This window comes from Gymnodraco acuticeps, unplaced genomic scaffold (genome assembly GCF_902827175.1).
Source record: "Gymnodraco acuticeps unplaced genomic scaffold, fGymAcu1.1, whole genome shotgun sequence".
NCBI classification, from domain to species: Eukaryota; Metazoa; Chordata; class Actinopteri; order Perciformes; family Bathydraconidae; genus Gymnodraco; species Gymnodraco acuticeps.
The window spans coordinates 703658-725244 of NW_022990023.1; the positions used below are offsets into that span (position 1 = coordinate 703658).

Below are 21587 nucleotides of genomic sequence, written 5' to 3' on the forward strand. Positions count from 1 at the left end.
TTCATATATTTGCCATATACAGTCAACCAGAATAAGGAAAATAGTTATCCACAGTTATTATATTTTATAATTTGCTTTTGAAGAATTAAAGAAGGTTGAAAATAAAATGGTTAATCTTTAAAAAAAAGTTTTGCAAGGCATATTTGTCTTTCTAAATGTCATACACTGTGAACTTTAACAGTACAGTACTGTATATTGTTTGACCTGAAAGACTTCTGACACTTCCAGCTTTTAAGTGCCGCATTAAATATCATGGAGGGTCTTTTGTGACACTGTCCCTTTAAATACAACCCGTCCCCAGTGCGCGTGCGCAGCTTCTGTTTAGTTTTCTCCAACCTGATGAACTGTCTAGTGTCGCTGCGCTAGCAAATCCATCGCTGCCTTCTTGTCATGTTTTGAGCACAAGAGCGGTGTTTTGTCCTACTGGAATACAAGGAGACACTACCACAACATGCTGCCAACGAAGTATACGCTTGAAGGTGCTTGAAATGCCGTGGGAATAGACCAGAAGGACCAACAACAGTTCAAAGTATTTTCTCAATGCCCCCCAGTCGGCAAGAATAGCCTTCGAGTTCCCACATCACACCACATCCATGTTGACTGCGGCAGCCTTTCCACTGGGTCTACAAACACCACAACCCCTTTGTTCTTCTGTGGAAAAGATAGGGTTACATCACGGTAGTTTGTGGAAGGACCATGGCATGTTATAATGTACATCCCTGTTTGAGTCTGAAGGATTGTTTACGCGTTAAAATGGCTGCTGAAATGGCATTTGGAAGAGAGCAGTCTTGAATCATTGCAGTAACGTTTCATTACCTAGCAGAGAAAACAGCAAATAAGCTACGGAGGCTAACGAATAATGTTTTAGCTAGGCACAGTATTCAACGAGTTAGCTGCTAAATTAGCTTTAATCGATGCTCGGCTTTTTCTGTAGGTTCTTCCAACAAGAGGTAGGGTGAAGGGAATTCCTCCCACTCCAAATATATGCATGCGGTTAACAGGCAGCCTTTAAAACCCTTGGCTAACCTTACGTTTTAATAGCCATTTTGCTTTGTACACAGGCTAAGCTAAGACTAAATGTAAGTATGCCTAGCACTCGACGAATATGCAGGACTTCTTTGTTTTAATTGAAGCACCCTGAACAGCCGAAGCTTTTCCCCAGAAAGCAGACCTGAAGGCCCCGGTGTTTCACTCGGCTTGGTTGACCTGGAGGAGAAAATGGATCCTGGTGGGAAATGTAAGACTGAACTGTTACTCTTTGGACCCAAACTAGCCACCCACGGCGACTTGCGGGGTATCAACAGATACTTGGTGGTCTGTGTTTTGTTTTACTTTGTACTGTACACTCACGCCTCCCCGGCGAAACCTTGTGACAAGAACTGTCTCTCTGGAAAATGTATCAACGGATCCTGCGTCTGTGACCGAGGATGGGTTGGAGACCAGTGTCAGTACTGCCATGGCAGGTTCAAGTAAGTGATTTATTTTTGAACATCTGATTACTTTTGGTGTCGGAGCCTTCCAATGTAGGTTAGGATCAATCGGAGGCTGTTTTCCATCAAACAACAGTGTCAGTAGGTCATTGGCACACAGCTAAAACAAACCTTGGTGCACACAGGATTTTAGGAAGATGGCTTGCAATAACTGTCTGACAGGACTAACACAAAAGCCTTTTAAATACTCAGTAAACAATCAGACTGTTGCTCACAATGTAAACTATTTTTCTGAATGAGCTAGCAGCCTCCACAGACCTTTTGAACACAGTGCTCAAGGCTTATTTTAATATTTGACCAACATATCTGAATACAAATACTTGAATTGATTACTAGCAAACATATTTGATGACATTACCCAATTTATTGTAACCAATATATTTATTTGGTGTACACAAGTATCAGAAAAGCCCACCACAATTGACAAAACCCAGAGTTATTCATTACAAATGGGTTCAAGGTTCTTTATTTGTCATGCGAACATAGCTACTGAGTAGTTATGTCGATGAAAGTCTTAGGTCACAGGCTTCAGTGTGTGTTCAGTGTGACTAAAAGTCCACAACATTAAGACATTCAGTTTAGTGGGCATACAACGCAATGAAAAGCATTACATCTTCACTGTTTATAAACTGCAACGTTTAGTAATGTCCGTTATTTTCTGTCTTATAGTTTACTTTAGGCTTTGGTGGATTGACTAATTGTTTAGTTAAAATGTCTTATTTAGCCTGTAGCCTCCCACAGTCCTTCAATTCGGGCTTAGTGATTTGTCAGTGTATCTTTGGAGATATACCCACATGTCTAAAGTTGACTAGTACAGGAAGGAATGTACCATTATCTTGCACAATCAATCTGCACTTCAGAGCATAGACAAGAAAAAGAAGGCTCTAACATACACTGTTGTATTGACTTGCGTCCTGATGCATCCTTTCAGAAACAAATTCCTTTAGCTTCTGCCAGAGAAAAGAGCCTACTGTGGCTTTGAGGAAACATCTGCAACTAATTTAGCATATGCCATGCAGCCTGTCTATGGGGATGACATCTTTTGTTCCTAAATTGAAGAATACGATACACATGTAAGAAAACACCATGTCAACCCCACAATAAAGGCAATGAGTTACGGAGTGTTTGCTCATAGGTAGTAGTTAGGAGAAGGCAGGAAAACAAAAGTGACCTAAGGATAAACGTCAAACTACTATGCTATAATCATATTGAAAGTGACTCTTGACATGAACATTGACGGCTTCTCAGTACATCTAACGCTGCACTCTATGGTACAGAAGGGCATTGGTCCTGAATGTGACTGAGTTTGTAATGTGAGAATGTAACTGTGAGCTTCCCTTTTAGCAGTTGAATGTAGACAAGCATGATCATAACACATTGCTGCATTAACACATGTTTTGGCTTCCTGCTTAACACTTGTGAAATCGTATCTTGTGAGTTATGAATCATCACAGAGTCCTTTTTGATATTATCCGTTTAAATGTCTGATTTTAAACATGAAAGCACAGAAAGCAACAGTGTTTTCAAACAACAGGATCACAGTCTTGAAACGTTTAGGGACAGTCTCTTGGACAGGATAGGGTTTCCCTGTGAGGTCCAGAGTGCGGCATGAAACATTCATCACTCCTGGATGTCTACTCTGCCTTAATTCATTGCTGGTTGGTGTTTATAATGATCAATAGGCTTTGCATAAACTCTATCAATCTGCAGATAAACCCCAAACGGACCTATCATATAACATGCTTTCGTGTAGTAATGCGAGTAGTAAACAAAACCATTTTCAGGACATATTTGAAGCCATGTCTCAAGATGATATAATATGCATACCATTGCATCTTGGTTACTAACCCATCTTGAGTCCATTATCTTGGCTAAACCTCTGAATTGAATGTATCTTACATCGTGTTTTGCATCTAAAGCGACTGCTGTGGACATACAAATAAATAGAATTCCCTCCCGGTGTTACTCGGACCACCCACAACAGCCCGATATGTATCTGTGAAGCTTTCAGAGTCATACAAAGTAACCGCCTTTCAGTGTTCCAGTGCTTTCAAGGACTGAATGTTATCAAACCTAAGTATCTCATATCTAATCTGTTACAAAAAAACAAATGTCACAGCTATTAGAAACTAGTTTAAACCAAGTAATCAGTTTGTTTGCAGTTTTGTGGGCGGCTTACACACAACTCCAATCTCATGTGATGTCAGTGAGTGACGAATGTTGACTTACAAGTTAATTGCGACACACTACAGTAGTATTTAGCTTGAAGAATATGAAAACAAATAAAACACGTTTCAGACATGGGCAGAAAGAAGGGTCCCGTTATTGCGTTTTTTGGTCGACAGGAATTGACTTTGGACTGACTGACCGTTTTCTTGGCTTGTTACAACCCATGAAAGACCATAAGAAGAATTGTTTCTTTGGATTACAAGTATATTTCTGTCATATGACCTTACACATTCAACCTAACACATGACTTCTGTGCTGATCTCTGATCTTCCAGGTTGACGGAGCCCTCAGGATATCTCACAGATGGTCCAATCAACTACAAGTATAAAACAAAGTGCACATGGCTCATCGAGGGCTAGTAAGTACTTTTATGAATTGGTATGTCTTACAGAAGCTGCGCATGCACAGACAAATTCAATTATGCAGTGTATCTTTGTTGAAAGGAGTGTCATGTTGCTGCTTACACAGCATCACACAGCGACTCTGTTTGACTGCTACATTTAATCAGCAATCGTTGCTACTTGTTTTTGTACAAAGGACAGAGCTGTTCGGAAACTTTATCAATGTAACAGAAAGAGAAGGCATCCTATTGGAAAAATAACTTGTATATTTACTGTTTTTATTCTTGTATTTCTATGCTTAAGTAGGTCATAAATAAGTTGATATAACACGTGACATCCTATTCGATAGGAGGCCCACATGTCTAAATCCTGCTAGTTGTAAAATAAACGTGTGTGTTGTTTAAAGGTGGGGTAGGTCATTTTGGAGAAACCAGCTCGAGTGCGCTAGAATTTGAAAATACACAGCCGGAGAAAATCTGCCACTTCCTCACAGAGCGCCTCCTCCAACACACACGAACGCGCACATGACCAATGAGGGCACAAGTTTGTGCACAGATGGAAGGCTGACAGGCAGGTAGGCCATGCAGTTACTTTAGCCGGGCCGGCTAAAATGATTGGTCGTGCTTTTTACAGTACTACGGCTTCCACAGATGAATTTCTTTTATGGATTTGTTGTCAAAGCACTTAAGATATTCATTGCTATCGGGATGTTAAGAGCATTCCATGGAATATATATCGAGCCGGTTTCTCAAACTTACCTACCCCACCTTTAAATGTTTATAAATGAAACCTAAACCCTGTCTTTGATTGTTTGTTCTGCAGTCCAAATGCGGTTCTTCGGTTAAGATTTAACCACTTTGCTACAGAATGTAGTTGGGACCATATGTACGTCTACGATGGCGACTCGATATTTGCTCCGCTGGTTGCTGTTTTCAGGTAAAGAAAAGTGGATTGAAACGTTATGGTTCTTATGAAGTCATTTTAAAATCAGCCACAAATACTGGTTGTTTAAAACAATTCCAAATGGATGTATTCTTTTTTTTTCAAGACATGAGTTTGTCCCAATTTTTTGTAGCTCATCATCATGTGTCTTGTCATCCTGATTTAGCAGAAACATATGGGTATTTTACTGTAAACTACAATTGGGGTGAGTTATCAAAGTGACGCAAATGAATGTTCTGCATTTTATCACAGTGGTCTCATCATACCGGAGATACGAGGAAATGAGACGGTTCCTGAGGTTGAGACTACTTCGGGCTACGCACTACTTCACTTTTTTAGCGATGCTGCATATAACCTTACGGGGTTTGAAATATTTTATTCGTAAGTATGCAGACTCTACATTGAAGCTTAAACTACCATAAAATAATACCTTACATTGTTTATATCTTTACATTTGGACTCCTCAGGAAGAACTCATTTCATTGATGTTGCATCTAAGGCCCTCACCTGTGTTAAAGACATTTCATCAGTGTGTTTTATTTATAATAAACTACAGTGGACTGCTTACCAGTTCCATTTATTCCTCCTTGCTGTTGATGGATGGTTAATGTTTCTGCGTCCCACATTTCAGCAACAAAAAGGCTGGTACAAATGCTTTTCTGCTGGACTAAAAACTTACAGCAACAATCCCCGCTAATGTCCAGTGACCTGCCCGATCGTTTTTCATTTATTACCAATCCTTTTATCCCCAGCTCCTTTGCCAAACGCCGGATGATACTCATTAATCTTCCCCAGTCTCCAAGTAAAGCTCTGTGCGTGGCCTGAAAAGCGCATGCAAGTGTTTGACTTAATGAAAACCTCCTTCTGTCCAGGATCAACTCTTGTCCCAATAACTGCTCCAGTCATGGGAAGTGCACGCCCGGTAACTCGGCCACCAGCAGAGTGTACTGTGAGTGTGACAAGTACTGGAAAGGAGAGGCCTGTGACATCCCATACTGCAGGAACAACTGCGGCAGCCCCGACCACGGCTACTGCGACCTCACCGGGGAGAAGCTGTGCGTCTGTAACGACAGCTGGCAAGGTAACAGACAGCTCCGTCTAAACCAGGGGTGTCCAAACTACGGCCCGGGGGCCAAATGCAGCCCGTTGTCCATTTCTAATTGGCCATCAGCAAATTCTCAAAGTATCATGGTATATGGCCCCCACCTGAAACTCGTGCTTGTCTTATATTATACTTCTTAAATATATATGAGCCTATATTACACAATACATTTCATGTGTTGATAAGCCCACTTTTCAAATACATTCAGTCAATTAGAGCTGAGAACATGTTCTAACAAATCCTAGTTTTATTTCCATATCAAGCTTTAAATAGACCCTTCATATTTCCCCATATTATAAGCAATCTCAGGCTTCTGTTTTAAGGGATGAGCTGCAAACAGAGTAAAGTAGACCCTATGGAGAGCTGTGATGTTTTCAAGTAGAAAGCATACTTGACCTACATTTGATTGATTTTGCGGAATTATAACTTAACCTATAAAGCAGTATACCTCACCTCTAGTGAGGGGCCCAGCCCTTTGTATGTTTTTCTGTATGTGGCCCTCAGCGAAAAAAGTTTGGACACCCCTGGTCTAAACTCAACAGATGTTTGCTAACTTTCAGATCCAAAAGGATGGTTTGAAGTGTGTGAAACTAAGTGTGATTTAATTACTATGCCATTGAATGTTACATGTGGTCAGGCACATACGTAGCTTTAGTGAAAGACTGCTTGCACGATGCACCACAGAACGGAATGGTGAATGGACTAGTATTAGGATTTACTTTATTATCAGCAGCCAAACCGCTTGAAAAAAATGGCTAATTCACCAATGTATATATTGTAATTTACATGTTATATGTTGTAATGCTATGTGTACATTCTTACACTAACTTCTTATGTTTATATAGATATTTGTATTCTATTTCATTTATGAGACATTTTACTTTCTATTGCACATTCTAACTTTTTATGTCAATATTTATATTCTACATTTATTTGATTCTAAAATTGAGCACATTTTTATGTTACACAGGATAGATATAATATTCTGAATCTGATTTGTGTACATTCTAACTGCAATACATTCTTTAGATGGTTTTTCTAGCGATACAAATAAATGATTCAAAGGAAAACTAACAATAAGAAGTCCCAGCACCTGTTAAGCATTCACACACTTATAATAATAACAATAGTCATTTCCCCATTCATAACACGCACTTACTGTATGACTCATGTGCAACATACTTTCAACATCCCATGCTGTCGCTCCTCCCATGTCTGCTGTAATGGTTATGTAAAAGATGTAATGAAGACTGTGTTAGCAGACGATTGTGAACAGCTGTGTTGTTTTGTGTCATAATGCTGATCGGTAACACGCCGGTAAGCCCCGTGACAGTTATTATTATTATTATTATTATGTGCCTCCAGCTGGAGGGTACCAAATGCTTTCACGTGATGAAAGTTGACAGTATCATTAGCAGAGGCATGCGCTTTTTCAGCACGGCCTTCATTCACACACAGTTTAACATATTTACAGCCCCTTGCCTGTCATGTTCGGTTAAGGAGTGGTAATGCTTTTGTTTAGAGGCATGTTTGCTCTTCAGAATGAGTAGGAATTAAAATATGTGGCGGATACTGCTGAAAAGTCCCATCCCTTAAATAGATTTAGCTAGAAGTTCTTGGTCTTAAAATAGTTTTATGTGTTTTTATTTTAGAAACGTTGAGTTGAGATCTCGAGTAACATTGTATTTTTCTCATCCTATCTCTTAGGCCCAGACTGCGCTCTCACTGTTCCTTCAACCGAGTCCTTCTGGGTTCTTCCAAGCGTCAAACCCTTTGGCACATCACTCGCCAGAGCTTCCCATAAGGCTGTGGTGCAGGAAAAGGTCATGTGGGTCGTGGGCGGATACACGTTCAACTACAGCTCCTTCCAGATGATTCTCAAGTAAGTCATGTTGCATAATATTTATTTTTCCACATGCAAAGAATCAGTTTTTTTAAATGTAATGCCAACATCCAAAGTAGGGGAACCCAGAACTCAGTCAGGGCTATTTCAATGGGTGAAAAATATTGCACGTATCTGCCCCATGGCTTGAATCTGCACTAAAATGAAATGTGTCCTTATTTGGCCCATGCTACACCCTTCCACCGTGTTCTATTAAAATCAGACCTGTAGTTCTTCCTCAATCCAGCTGACAAACAAACAAACCAAATTGAAAACATCACACTGGTGGAGGTAATAGGAAGTGTTTAGTTAGTTTGTCCAGTCCACTGTGAAATGGGGTTTAACAAACAAAAACACCAAAACCTGCCCTGCCTGCTCAATCATTTTCATTTCCACTAAAGCCTGGGTAGAGTTTTATGTACTCCATTAAAAGCTCATGTCTTAGATTAAGTTCTGAACATGCCCTTACTTTAAATACTCGCATATTGTATACACATCTAAGCAAAAACAACTAAAGGAAGAAATGCAGGAAAATGTGATGACTCCTTAACAATTCCATCGCACTGTTTGTCCAAACCAGTAAGTGCCGGAGTTAAAGTTTCAATGATGTGCTTTGTGAATGTATAGGTCTTTCATTCATTAGCCTAATTGAGTATTAAGTGTTCTTGGAGGGCTCTTAAGAACTGACTTACAGTATGTGCTGAGTCATGTCCTCTTAGAACTGAGTTAAATTGCTACCGTTTGTGATTAAATCACCTGATTGTGAGGTGAAAATAGATGTACTTGAAGTGAGGGAGTGACAACAACATTTGTGCAGGTAATTAAATACGTATCAGAAGTGTTCATGCATTAGAGTGTAAATGTTCTGTTGCTTTTCTCTGCAGCTACAACCTGGAGAGTGGCATCTGGAGCACCGTTCCCGTCAGCGGTGGCCCCGTGCCAAGATACGGCCACTCTCTCGCTGCCTACCAGGTAAACACACTTTTAAAAATACCACAACTGTCCGTAGGAGGGAGGCAGAATTAGAAAGGCGAAAGAGAGAAAATAAAGTTTGCTCGTACAGGGAATCTTTGTTCAGTATTATAATGTCATCTTCAAATAGCTACATGTCTTTATAAACAAAGCTTAGACACATGTTTGTAATATATCCATGGGAACATTTCATATTCTCAGTGTGCAATATTCCTCTTTATCTCAACAGTAAGTAGATGAAGGAATTACGACAAAACAGGCTTGAAAAGGAACATTTTCTAGCATTATGTTCTGGTTTTTAAAAAAGTATTTATTTGAACGCTTCTCTGGACAGTCTTGCACTAATGTACATTCTCAAAGATATTGAAGTGACTGTTATTTTGTATATATTGATTGTTGTGCTTTTATTTAGGTCTTAATGTGTGCATATGTATAAATGTGTATTTTGATTATTTGTGTATAGGGATATACATATTTTTTATATATTTGTTTTTGTATTTGGGATTGTGTGAAATGGTATTTTGATCTTTCTGTCTGTAAACACAAACTGAAAGATTGACAATAAAGTTGACTTTGACTTGACACACTTTAACCTTCCATCCAATTTTATAGCAGCAGGTATCACTTTAAGCTTATTTGAACGCCTCTCTTCTCCTCAGGATGATATCTACATGTTCGGGGGGAAGCTGGAGGCGGGTTTGATGAACGCGACGGAGGAACTGTGGGTGTTCAACTTACCCAGCCGGACGTGGCAGCGGAGAACTCCTGCGGGGGGCGCACAGACTCAGATTTACGCCGTGGAGGGGCACTCGGCCCACTGCGTGCTGCTAGACGAGGGCGAGGCCATCATGCTGGTCCTCTTTGGCTACTCCCCCATCTACAGCTACGTCAGCAACGTCCAGGAGTACAACCTGAGTGAGTCACGCAGCTTTAAGTAACTGTTTGTTTCTCATTCTACCAGCTCCTGTTTGTTTTATTACATCACATGACGTCTAGTACATTGTAGGCAGGGTTCGAGTTATAAACTGAGCTCTATTAAAGCTTAAAAACAAAAACTTATAAACTTAAAAACTTTGACGCACACTCAGCTAGGCCACTACCAGTTTTTTTTTGTGCCATTTTGCTGGATTTATTTGTCAATATTTACAGCGTTGCTGCCCCTAGTGATAGCCCTATAGTTTAAATCTACTACCCAAAAATAAACATAATGGACTTGGGTTACTATTTAAAAAAATGTACAAATGTATTTAGGAATCTATCTATGTGAACATATTTTCAGTGGGGGTGGACCTCAAATCCTCTAGGGGGGTCCGGGGGCATGCTCCCCCGGTAAGATATATTATTCAATTTTGGAGTTAAATGCATCAATCTGGTGCACTTTGAGGGGAAAATAAAGAGACTAGATCTATGGAAACACCCATATGAAACATAACTGTACACATTTAAATAATCATAAAATCATAAGAACATGGCCATAACCAATAACATATCTAATATTAAAAAACATTGAAACTTGTTTATTTATTTATTTTTGGTTCATTTATAGTTGCGCGTGTGTCTGGGCCCCTGAACCAGCCTCACCTGTCTCCCTCCTCTCCCCCTGCTCCTCTTTGAGGCAGCAGCAAAGACTTTAAAAGAGTACCTTGCCTTTTTTTCACCTAGTTAACATTTGCTTTCTTTTTATTCATGCATATTTTTCTAATCACTCCCCCCTCAAATGGAAATATGTGTTTGCATAAATGGTGACCAAACCGTTTGAGACCCACTGAGATAACTGACTAAGTTAACTATTATATCTAAATACCCAGAGTCCTTAACCTCACCTGAGCTGTAGTTATCTCTCTCAGTCTGACAGTAGAGAGCTCTCCCTCCACCTTATTGTTGAAACAGCTCCTTAAATCCATTAGCGTAGCTAGCTAGCACCAGATGCTAACAACAACAATAAAAGTAACCGGTGCGCTCTCGCTCTCGCGCCACGGGAAACCTCCCGGGCCTCCCGATGGCCAGTCCGGGCGCGCGCACACACACACACACACACACACACACACACACACACACACACACACACACACACACACACACACAGCAGCCCTCCTCTACTTGCTACAAACTTAAATATGAAAAGGTTCAACTACGCACACACACATCATCTCGGCTAGCGCAGCACGCTCACAGGCATAGATTGCGCAATAATGTATTGCGCACCTTGGAGGTGAAGTGCAGGCATATTGTCCTTCAAAAGAGTTATTTTGGAAAACATGTTTTTCTTTTAGCCTATTTACCTCGTTAACGTAAATAAATACGCATTACATTGACACATGCATTATTTGCAAATAATGGTTGTTGGTAAAGTATTAGCGACCCCCACAGATGTATGATTTCACTGCGTCCCTGGGAGCTCAGACCCCTCCTTATAGGAGCCCAGCTCCCATTGGCTCCCACATAACTCGATCCCTGATTGTAGTGTAATGCGTGGTATTTAATTACAGTGCAAAACAGACATTCCAGGCAGCTTTAATTGGCAATAACATGAATATCCCCTGCTAATAAGAGAAAACAGTTTGACACAGCTGGTTTTTCTGATAATGTTTTGATCAAACTGAGCTCAATTGCACACCCACTGCGGTCAAACTGAGTCTGGTAATGGTTTGTCAAACATTTTTAGTAGTTTGGAATATTTATTTTTAATAATTGAAAACCTACAAGCAAAACAACTTGTGTGAACTCACAATAAACTCCACATTTCGCAATTAAATGTTGCGATACAAGAAGCTTGGAAGCACTGTAGCCATTTGTAATTTGACAATTTGTTAAATGTAGGAAATCAAAACCTACAAAATATGTGCACAAAACAAACTGCTGCCAACCACTCATGCCCGTCTGTTTCCTGCCAAAGAATATCAAGATTTTTAGGGTGAAGAGCCCATCTGTCTCTAAAGAATGTAGACTTTTTCATATGTATTAAATGAATCTCTCTATATTTGAAGGATCCAACACGTGGGTAGTACCCAAGACTCAAGGAGCCTCTCCCCAGGGAGGTTACGGCCACAGCAGCACGTTCGACAGTGCCAGCGGCAGTGTGTATGTTCACGGAGGCTACAAGGCATTTCCTGCCAACAAATACGGCCTTGTTGACGACCTCTACCGCTACGACGCTAACACACGGACATGGTAGATTAACGGATATTCATTATGCATGCATGTCTGTGTATGTGACATTGTCGGTTACATGTTTTCTTGTCACAGTTGCCCTTGACACACTTGTCGCGCATATGTTCCAGGTTCATCCTGAGAGAGAGCGGCTCTCCACGGTACCTGCACTCGGCTGTGCTCCTCAGCGGCACCCTGCTCTTCTTCGGTGGCAACACACATAACGACACATCGCTCAGCAACGGGGCCAAGTGTTTCTCTGCGGACTTCCTAGCCTACGACATTGGTAGGACTCCAGTGGTGTTTTCAGCAGCTTGAATAATGTGTGTTGTCTCTGGTCTCGGGTATTTGCAGAAATGTACTGTCTTAATTTTTAAAAGCACAAATAAAAAGGTCTCTGACATATGTTCTCGTGTTTTCCTCAGCTTGTGATGAGTGGAGGGTCCTGCCTAAACCAGACCTGCACAGGGATGTCAACCGCTTTGGTCACTCTGCTGTTGTTAGCAATGGGTGAGTCTCACTTTTTGAGTTTCAACTAAAACACACTGGACAGATGCCACAAACAAACTACCATCCCAGCATCCTTTTAAATGTCTTTATGTCCTTTCTTTATTGTTTTAGCATATATAGACAATATATAAGACAGTACACAAACATCCACTAGACATAACAAAATGAAGTACATTACAAGTCACATAAATAAAATAAATAAATGAACTTCACAAACACAAACATGTAGGCAGATATGAAAGGCTTTTATCCTTCTCGCAGCAGAGGAACATTAATCATCTCCAATTTGCTGACTCAGTGTACTCTCTAGATCCGCATGTTCCAGATAGTTAAGGAAATAGTTCTTGTTTTCCTTTAATTGAACAGGTTATTTTCTCTAATGAGACACATGCAGACAGTTCTTTTAGCCAATACTTGGACTGTTAACATTTTTCCATGAAAAGTGCTATCATGCGTTTTGCCATATGTTTCGACATTCATTTAAAAATATGTGTTCTCTCTTCCCTAACCCTTGTGTTCTTTTGGGTAACACCCTAACACAAAACACTTAGGCTCCATGATTACTTGCAATGATCAAATCTCTTCTGTCATACATTTAACCTCTTCCCAAACTATTTTTATCTTGGTACACTCCCAAACACAGTGAAAGAATGTTCCGTCTTTGTGTCGTTTTACTATTTTGACTTTGTTGCACTTTCTGATAACTGATTTGTCCCTTCCTGAAGGATTTACAATAACAATCTTGTTTACACTCTGTTCTCATGTTTTCCCATATCCAGGTCCATGTTCGTGTTCGGGGGCTTCTCCGGCACGCTGCTCAACGATGTGCTTGTTTACCGACCCCCCAGCTGCCAGGCCTTCTTGGCAGAGGAGGGGTGTGTCAAGGCTGGGCCAGGGGTGCGCTGCATCTGGAGCAGAGGTCGCTGTTTCCCCTGGGAACCCAGCATGGCTAATGGAAGCATTATTCCTGCTCCATTCTGCCCCCTTAAAGCTGGTGAGAGAGAGGATTCCTCTTTTCTATTTTTCTAATTATTAATATCTCCCAGCATTTTTCCTACTCCAGCTTTTTCCTCTACAGTGACTACACAGGAATTAAGTTGTCAGCTGTTCCTAGGGATTTCTATTGTGGTTTTAGCTTTGACTGGTACTAATAATAGACTTAATCTTTCAGTGCTTTCACAGGATGTTCCTCTTTTTGATTTGTCAACAAATGTAATACAAGCTGAGTTACAAAGTGTTCTTTCCTATTTCTAAGGACATATTATTGTTTTACTTCCCCAAATAATCTTATCAGGAAATGGACCTCATCCACATACACACTCATTGCTGCTCTCCGTTGTCCCTCTCCCTCTTTTAGTCACAGTGGACGAGCGCTGCTACCGGTTCTCAGACTGTGCCAGCTGTACAGCCAACACCAACGGGTGCCAGTGGTGTGACGACAAGAAGTGCCTCTCTGCCTCCAGCAACTGCACCGCTGTGAGTGGTCCACCAGGGGGCGTCAGAGCACTGCTGGTCTTCTCAAACACTGCACAGAGCTTGAGATTTCTGTGCATCATCACTGTTCAAATCAATTGATAATCAGGGTTTAACTTAGTGCCTTTGCTTAGGAAGAGTACATACCATTTTCCTTTTGTCCTCATTATGTAATTTGAGTTCAATCAATTATATCATAGGACAAACAGACCTATATCTTTAAGGTGGAGAAGATATTTACTCGCATGAACAATCTCTGCTCTTAAATTCAGCTTTTGTTTATTGTCCTCCTTTCTTTTATACTCTCTTTTTCTGTAGAACGTGAGGAACTTCACTGAGTGTCCGGTGCGCAACGAGCAGGTGTGCACCAAGATGGCCAACTGCAAGAGCTGCTCGGTGAATCTCAACTGTCAGTGGGACCAGAATCAGTCAGAGTGCCACGCTTTGCCAGGTAAGAAAGACGCTGGGCCCCCAAGCTGATTACCATACGCAAAAACACAACCATCACATTGAAGGCTTTGCATTTAGTTCTCACACATGAAACTTGGTGGAAGGGTGTACCATGGGCCAATGAACAACCTGCAATTCTCCTGTAGTTCTGCACAACACACAACCCAACAAGGGACCATGTGTTTAAGTATTGTTTAAAATATATCCAGGTAATAAGCCCTCTTCTCTCCAGGCAGCACCATTTTTATTAGAAATGTGAAATGAACAGAAAAGACAAACACCACTTCGACACAATACAGCACTTTCTTCCGTTACTGTGGTGTTTTTCTGAAGCTTCTACCTCATCAACTTCTTAAAAAACGTGACCTTTCTTCGTTTTTGTTTTGAAAGCCTCTCACCGTCTCCCTGCTGCAGCACCAACCTCTTCCTTAACTGTTACTAAACCTTAAGGGGGGAAAATATAAAAATCATATTTTAATGATGACCTCTGTTGCTCCGGGCCAGCATGCGCAGGATGTTTGCGGGTAAGGGTGTTAGCAGACACACACACACACACACACACACACACACACACACACACACACACACACACACACACACACACACACACACACACACACACACACACACACACACACACACACTGCTGGCAGGAGGGGGATTAAGAAAAGAGTCCCGGGCAGGGCCCTGGGGCATGGCCTTGGCAGACTTGTGCCTTTTTTGAATGCCCTTCTCGTCAAATATACATTTGATGTGCACATTTTATTATACTTCTGACTTAAACACATCATCTAGTATTTGCAGGAAATGATTGTCTTCATCCTGATGTTGTTTATCAGGTCTGTCAGGTTATTTAGTTTAGCAAACACCCTCTACTCCCCCTCCCAAACGTTGAAACCGACTGAATCTGAAGAATTGATGCTGTCACTTTATCCAGTTTGTGAAGCCTTGTCGCCAAAGGGCTTGTTGCTGCAGAGGGAGTGGATACGTGTGTTTGTGTGTTTATTTCCAATGCCTGAAAGGATGTCTCAATCTCAGGAGGCAGGATCTGCACACACAAAATAGATATGTGCATCCACATACACTTGTACATCTTAGTGTGCACCCACCACATTTTTACGAGAAGCCGTAATTAACAGACAATTTGGCATCCAAACATCACTCCATCTCTCCGAGGCAAATAAGTCCAGATTACACTCCTGCTGAAGCTGTGAAAATACACACACACACACACACACACACACACACACACACACACACACACACACACACACACACACACACACACACACACACACACACACACACACACACACACACACACACACACACGGTCCCAAATCTTAAATCCTCTTTGGTTTGGAGGAAGGCAGACCTCCTGCAATCTGTTTTCATGATTATGTCTTCTACTTGCACTGCTTGTTTTTCAGCGTTGAATGATTTCATTACATTCTACCAAATTATAGGGTAAACCATGTATAGTGTCTCACCTAGTACATATCTTCAATTTAGCTTTACTCATTTGGGTCACACGGACTGCTCTTATAGCATTAATAAAATGTAAAAGCTTTTTTTAACAATAAAGCTCTAACACACCTTTTACAAAACCTTCTTAGCACCGAATGGGAAAGCTAGTCATTACCGGTGAGCATTCTGGGGCATTTGGGGGTTAAAGAGTCAAATATCATCCTCGGGACTTGGTAGGGACTAAAACAGAGCTAAAAAAAGAGTGATTTGAATTTTGTACATATACGGTATATTGCCAGGTGGCCAGAAACATGACTCTACATATGTGTAATTGTTGCTCAGTAACTGGTGGCTGTGTTGATAAGCCAACAAGTTATACGGAATATAAAAGTAGATGATATGTCAATGTTGTGTTCACGACTTGTGTGTGCTGCCCCCTAGTGGACACAAAAAGAATCAGTAGTTTCAGGTTTAATGTTTGATATATTTTTTGCAAATTCTCTCGGCCCATGGCTCACACATCTCCACATCATTCTTTTTTGCAGCCCAGCAGTGCAGTGAGGGGTGGAGCCATGTGGGGGAGGCCTGTCTGAGGATCAACTCCAGCCTCGAGAGTTACGACAACGCCCAGCACTACTGCAAGAACCTCAACGGAAACATCGCTTCGCTCACCACCTCCAAACAAGTGGACTTTGTCCTCGAGGAACTGAAGAAGCTCCAACAAGAAGACAAGGTAAATATACATGTGTTGGCAGTAAATACAGTACATCAAATTCAGTCAGAATAGTTTCCATCAGAGTCCCAGTGATTGGGTTTGTAGCTTAAATCCTGATGTTTAGCCGATAGTAGGGACCAGCGAGTGATTCTCTGCTCTGCTGATGAGCTATGCATTCTGTTATGATTGTCTCCCGATCAGTTTTGAGTTTGTGCGTTCCACCGTTTTATGCCTGATTGCTTTTGGCTTGTGTAATTTGTGTCTTTCACCCATTTTTCATCAATCTGTTTTCCTCGGCACTGCCACAAACAGCACGGTTTGTATTTCACTATGTTACAATTAGACAACACTGCTTTCTGAGATTCTGCACCCTGATGAATCTGGCTGTTAAAATCAAAACATCACTTTGCATTGTTTGTATCGTTTTATCCTTCATAACACCATCACAGTTTCTTCTTCCTGCCTTATATAACAAACCAGGGCAACAACGATGAACACTAAGACATAGCCTTAGATTTCACTTTGAAGAGAGCCGTTTTTTTAGTATTACTTTTCTATTATAAAGTACATTTTGAGTTGTATAACTAATGAGAACAAATACATGAATGGAAATCTATATGAAATCTATTAAACGTGTTTGTCTTTTCATAGCATTAACTATGTTCTAGTTTATAATTTCATAGCTCCAAATTCTTTATGCCCTCACCTAGGGCTGCTCGATTATGGCAAAAATCATAATCTCGATTATTTGGGTCAATAATTGATATCACGATTATTAATTTACTTTGAAAACATCAATTTACTGTATTTGAACAGTATGTTTTTAACAGTTGATTGCCCTGAACTTTAAGTATAATTCAACTGAAAAACCAATAATAAAAAAAAAAATTAATAATAGAAAAATAATTTAATAATATTTCGATTACGTTGTTTTCGTAATCGTTGCAAGCCATAATCGTAATTGCGATTAAAATACGATTAATTGAGCAGCCCTACCCTCACCGTGATATAGTATATTGACCTTGAGATGTCTTTTCTGCCTGGGTTTACTGTACTGAAAATTGCTCATAAAATATAACTCATAAATAATGATTTGTTTATACAAGAAAAAAACTGTCCTGACAACATCAGAATTTAAGACTCTTCCTCTTTAATGGAAATGATGCTTTTGGGCAAACACTCTCTCTCTCCTCATCTCACCACAGCTTCACATCGCCTGGCACTGAAAGAAAATTGTGAAGTCTATTGATGATTTTAGTTTGGTCATGCCTGCTGTATTCATGAGAACATTGTTTGTTGTCTGCTGGGTTTAGATACACATGTTTGTTCCAAATAGAGCCTTGACATCTCATTTCCCATTACATTACAAGTTGAATCCTGAAGGCAAATAAGAAATGATACGTGTGTAGACTTTTAATGGCATTTTTGATTCCCAGGTGTACATTTGTGAGACATTTATTCCCTAAACAGCATGGTGGAGGCAGAGTTTGGATTAGTTTTATCTTGCATTTGAACATCCGGTTGCTCTGGGTTTTTAGTATTTTGCCGTGTCTCCACAGCGGCTTTCTCCCTGGGTGGGCCTGAGGAAGATCAACGTGTCGTACTGGGGCTGGGAGGACATGTCCCCCTTCACTAACAGCAGCCTGCGATGGCTGCCCGGAGAGCCCAGTGACTCTGGGTTCTGTGCCTACCTGGAGGAGACCCAGGTGTCCGGCCTGAGAGCCAATCCTTGCACGGCCACCGCCCACGGCCTCATCTGTGAAAAAGCTACCGGTAAGACGCGCAAATATTTCATAAATATGTGATCTGTTTGTAATATGACATGGGTATATTGTCATATTTATTCATTATTTCCGTATGCAATATTTATTGTATTGTACAATATTTAAATTCACATTTGGGATTATCTCAATATAATTGATAAAATATATATATTTATTTTTATTGCAACTTTCATGCACCGTTATGTCAATTCCCCCCCCCCCCCATCCCTCGCTGTTTTTAAAAACATTTTTTAATGTTACGTTTAATTTATTTAGCATTATTGAAGTAGGTCCAAGGTTCAAGGCTTTTATTGTCATGTGTGCATAGCTACAGTGTAGTTATGACAAGGAAAATCTTAGGTCACAGGCTCCTCCAACAGTGCAGCACAATACAACTGATAAAATAGCAAGTAATTAAATAAAATAGAATATAAGTAGCCTGGGATTTAAGATTTCCTTTGCCAGATGGAAATGAGCTATAGTCTGGCATAAAGCATCTCGTCTCTTCATATGACTATAAAGCTTTTGGAGAAAGAGTCTTTGTCATGTTTTTTCTTCTGTCTCGTCCTTTGCTGTCCAGGTAACCCCAACCAGAGCAGCCGTCCTGCCTGTAAGAAGCCGTGCTCGCTGCACACCAGCTGTGCTAACTGCACCAACCAGGCCATGGAGTGCATGTGGTGCGGAAATGCCCAGCGCTGTTTGGACTCCACCGCCTACGTCGTCTCTTTCCCCTACGGACAGTGTCTGGAGTGGCAGACTCGAGACTGTTTGGGTAAGTGTCTTTTACTGAACTTCATCTAAATGAGGTGTCTTTAAAGCCCAGAGTCCAGCATTAAGGTGCAATAAGCTTCACCAGATTGGCTTCTGTAAGCAGTCGATATTCATCACTGCCAGAAAGGAGCTTAAGGGAGGAAAACCGTTTAAAGCGGGAGGTGTTTGTATGTGCTTCCCTGTGATTGGCTATGGAAGCTTTTTGTTTTGCTTTGCTTTGTAATGGCCAATTACTCTCACATATCGTCAACGCAACTCTTAACATTTCCCTGTTGACCATGCTGCAGATCGGACCTTTACCATTAGCTGACTTTAAGTGGTTTATGGACAGTTTTAGAGAAGCCTACAAATATGTTAACATTGTGAATGAAAACAGAAGCATAATGGCAATGGCTGCAAATACAGTAATGTTGATGTGAATGTTATTGTAGTTTTTGGAGAAGAATCAGGGGATACATTTACCCAGGGAACAACTAAGGAGCTGTCGCAATTTAGTCGAGCCCTGCGCTGCAAAATGCTATTTAGCCAATGCCCTTTTTTTAATGAACAGTAATATTACATTACATGTTACTTGTTAGACGCTTTTATCCAAAGCGACTTACATACTCAATACTGTGGGCAATCCCCCCAGGGTGAAGTGTCTTGCCCAGGGTCACAACGACATGCTGACTGCAGTGGGACTCGAACTTGCTATCCTCTGATTCGAAGATCAGCGCATTAATCCACTGCGCCACAGGCCTCCCTAAATAAATAATCAGAATGAAAGTGTTCCCTTTTCAGGCTGTACCTTAATTAAATAAACCTTTCAAAGATGAACTATGATGGAGACTATATATATCTGTTGGTTAGAAAAGAAAAGGGAATCAGAATAAAAAACAAAATCTATTTGAAGCCATTTGATCCTTAAATATTCTGTACAAGTACATACCATTTGTATAAAAGCACTACTGGGGATAACAAAAATAATAACAACTTAATTTGACCTCTTTATTAAACCCAAATTATAAGGTGTTAGGGTTAGGATCACAAGACAAACAATTAAAATGGCAGAAAAAGGGATTACCCACCAGGGTTGGATGGAGATAGTAACAGGCTTAAATTCAAACATGAACCAACAAAACACATCTGCTCTCTTTGCTTGGTATTCTTTATTTGTTATCATGTAAAAAGCAACATTAAATAAGTACTGCACACATTCAGAGGTACCCTGTTAGCAGTATTTCCCCGTCACATTGGTAAGTTGTTCCCTCACCTGAAGGTCGGCGCGGCTCGGCTGTGTGATGTTTGAATTATAGCCTTGGATCTGTCGGATCGTAAAAACATCTCTGACCGGTTTAGCGAGTAACACATTTAGGGAGCTGAAGGGTGCAGTCTCCAATTCATTTGCGTCAGATGGTGTTAGGTAACCCCGAGACGTTTCTGAACACGGTGGATATTTGTCTTGAGGAATGTGTCCCTTATGGCGTGAAGGACAGAGAAGGGTATCCTATACATGTTTTCTTTTATTCTCTTTCAGCTTCCTCCGTCTGACTTTGCTCCTCCACATTAACGCTTTTCAATCACCACTTAAGTATTGAATTACCTCACCTACTGCTTTACTCCTCATTTCCAGTGCATCAAGAGGCTTTCTTTATGCTGAGCAGACTGAATACATGCACTTAAAAACTCAACCTTGTGATAAAAAGCCCTGTAGTATCATAACAAGTGCTGAGTGTGAGAAATGCATTTCTTCTCAGAAAAAAAGGCAATTTTTGCAGATTTGACACAGGAAGTTATTTGTAAGTTCCTAAAAGTTGTTGGATTGTTGTTTTTATATGGGGAAGGACTCTTGTTATGTTCTTTAACAGCAGTTCTAGTGATCTCTACCTGTCAGGTAAGTAGTGATCCAAAAACCTCTTTAGCGTCAGTGTAGAAATATCTTGCCAGATCAAACACATCAACATCTCTGTGCCACAGTATGAACACACCCTCTGTTTCATCAACAAGAGTGCATCTCCTTGAGCTGCACTTACTTTACAGACAGACTTTTAAACATGCAAGGTCAGGTTGACTTTTGATGTTTTCAAAGCATATTCCTCCGTGCTTGATTTGATCGTTAATATTAGGACCAGCCTGTTCTTCCACATCAAGGTCACTTTTTTTTTTACTCCTGCAGGTAAGCTGTAGGTGACTGGGTGTATTCTAGTAAAGTACTTTTTTTTTTGTATTACTTTAAGTAATAGAGGCAAACATTTAATGACCCTTTTTTTCAAATGTGGGTATTTACTGCTTTATGTAACATATATGACGGTAAAATGGATCTTTCCTTGTTTGCGAGAAACTCACTTTTT

The 21587-nt window shown here is 40.6% G+C and overlaps 1 protein-coding gene across 1 annotated transcript in view; it reads left to right on the forward strand.

Moving 5' to 3' along the window:
- Window positions 1-325: 325 nt before the first annotated feature.
- Window positions 326-21587, forward strand: part of atrnl1b (attractin-like 1b) — a 68720-nt gene continuing 47458 nt past the window's right edge. The window contains exons 1-17 of the mRNA XM_034214375.1: window positions 326-1469; window positions 3994-4077; window positions 4883-4996; window positions 5255-5383; window positions 5875-6083; window positions 7812-7986; window positions 8871-8958; window positions 9618-9873; window positions 11946-12129; window positions 12240-12394; window positions 12534-12618; window positions 13398-13612; window positions 13976-14094; window positions 14410-14542; window positions 16554-16741; window positions 18283-18496; window positions 19067-19258. Coding sequence (XP_034070266.1) covers window positions 1219-1469; window positions 3994-4077; window positions 4883-4996; window positions 5255-5383; window positions 5875-6083; window positions 7812-7986; window positions 8871-8958; window positions 9618-9873; window positions 11946-12129; window positions 12240-12394; window positions 12534-12618; window positions 13398-13612; window positions 13976-14094; window positions 14410-14542; window positions 16554-16741; window positions 18283-18496; window positions 19067-19258 — 2791 coding nt within the window. The 5' untranslated portion in view covers window positions 326-1218. The remainder of the gene's footprint in view (window positions 1470-3993; window positions 4078-4882; window positions 4997-5254; window positions 5384-5874; window positions 6084-7811; window positions 7987-8870; window positions 8959-9617; window positions 9874-11945; window positions 12130-12239; window positions 12395-12533; window positions 12619-13397; window positions 13613-13975; window positions 14095-14409; window positions 14543-16553; window positions 16742-18282; window positions 18497-19066; window positions 19259-21587) is intronic.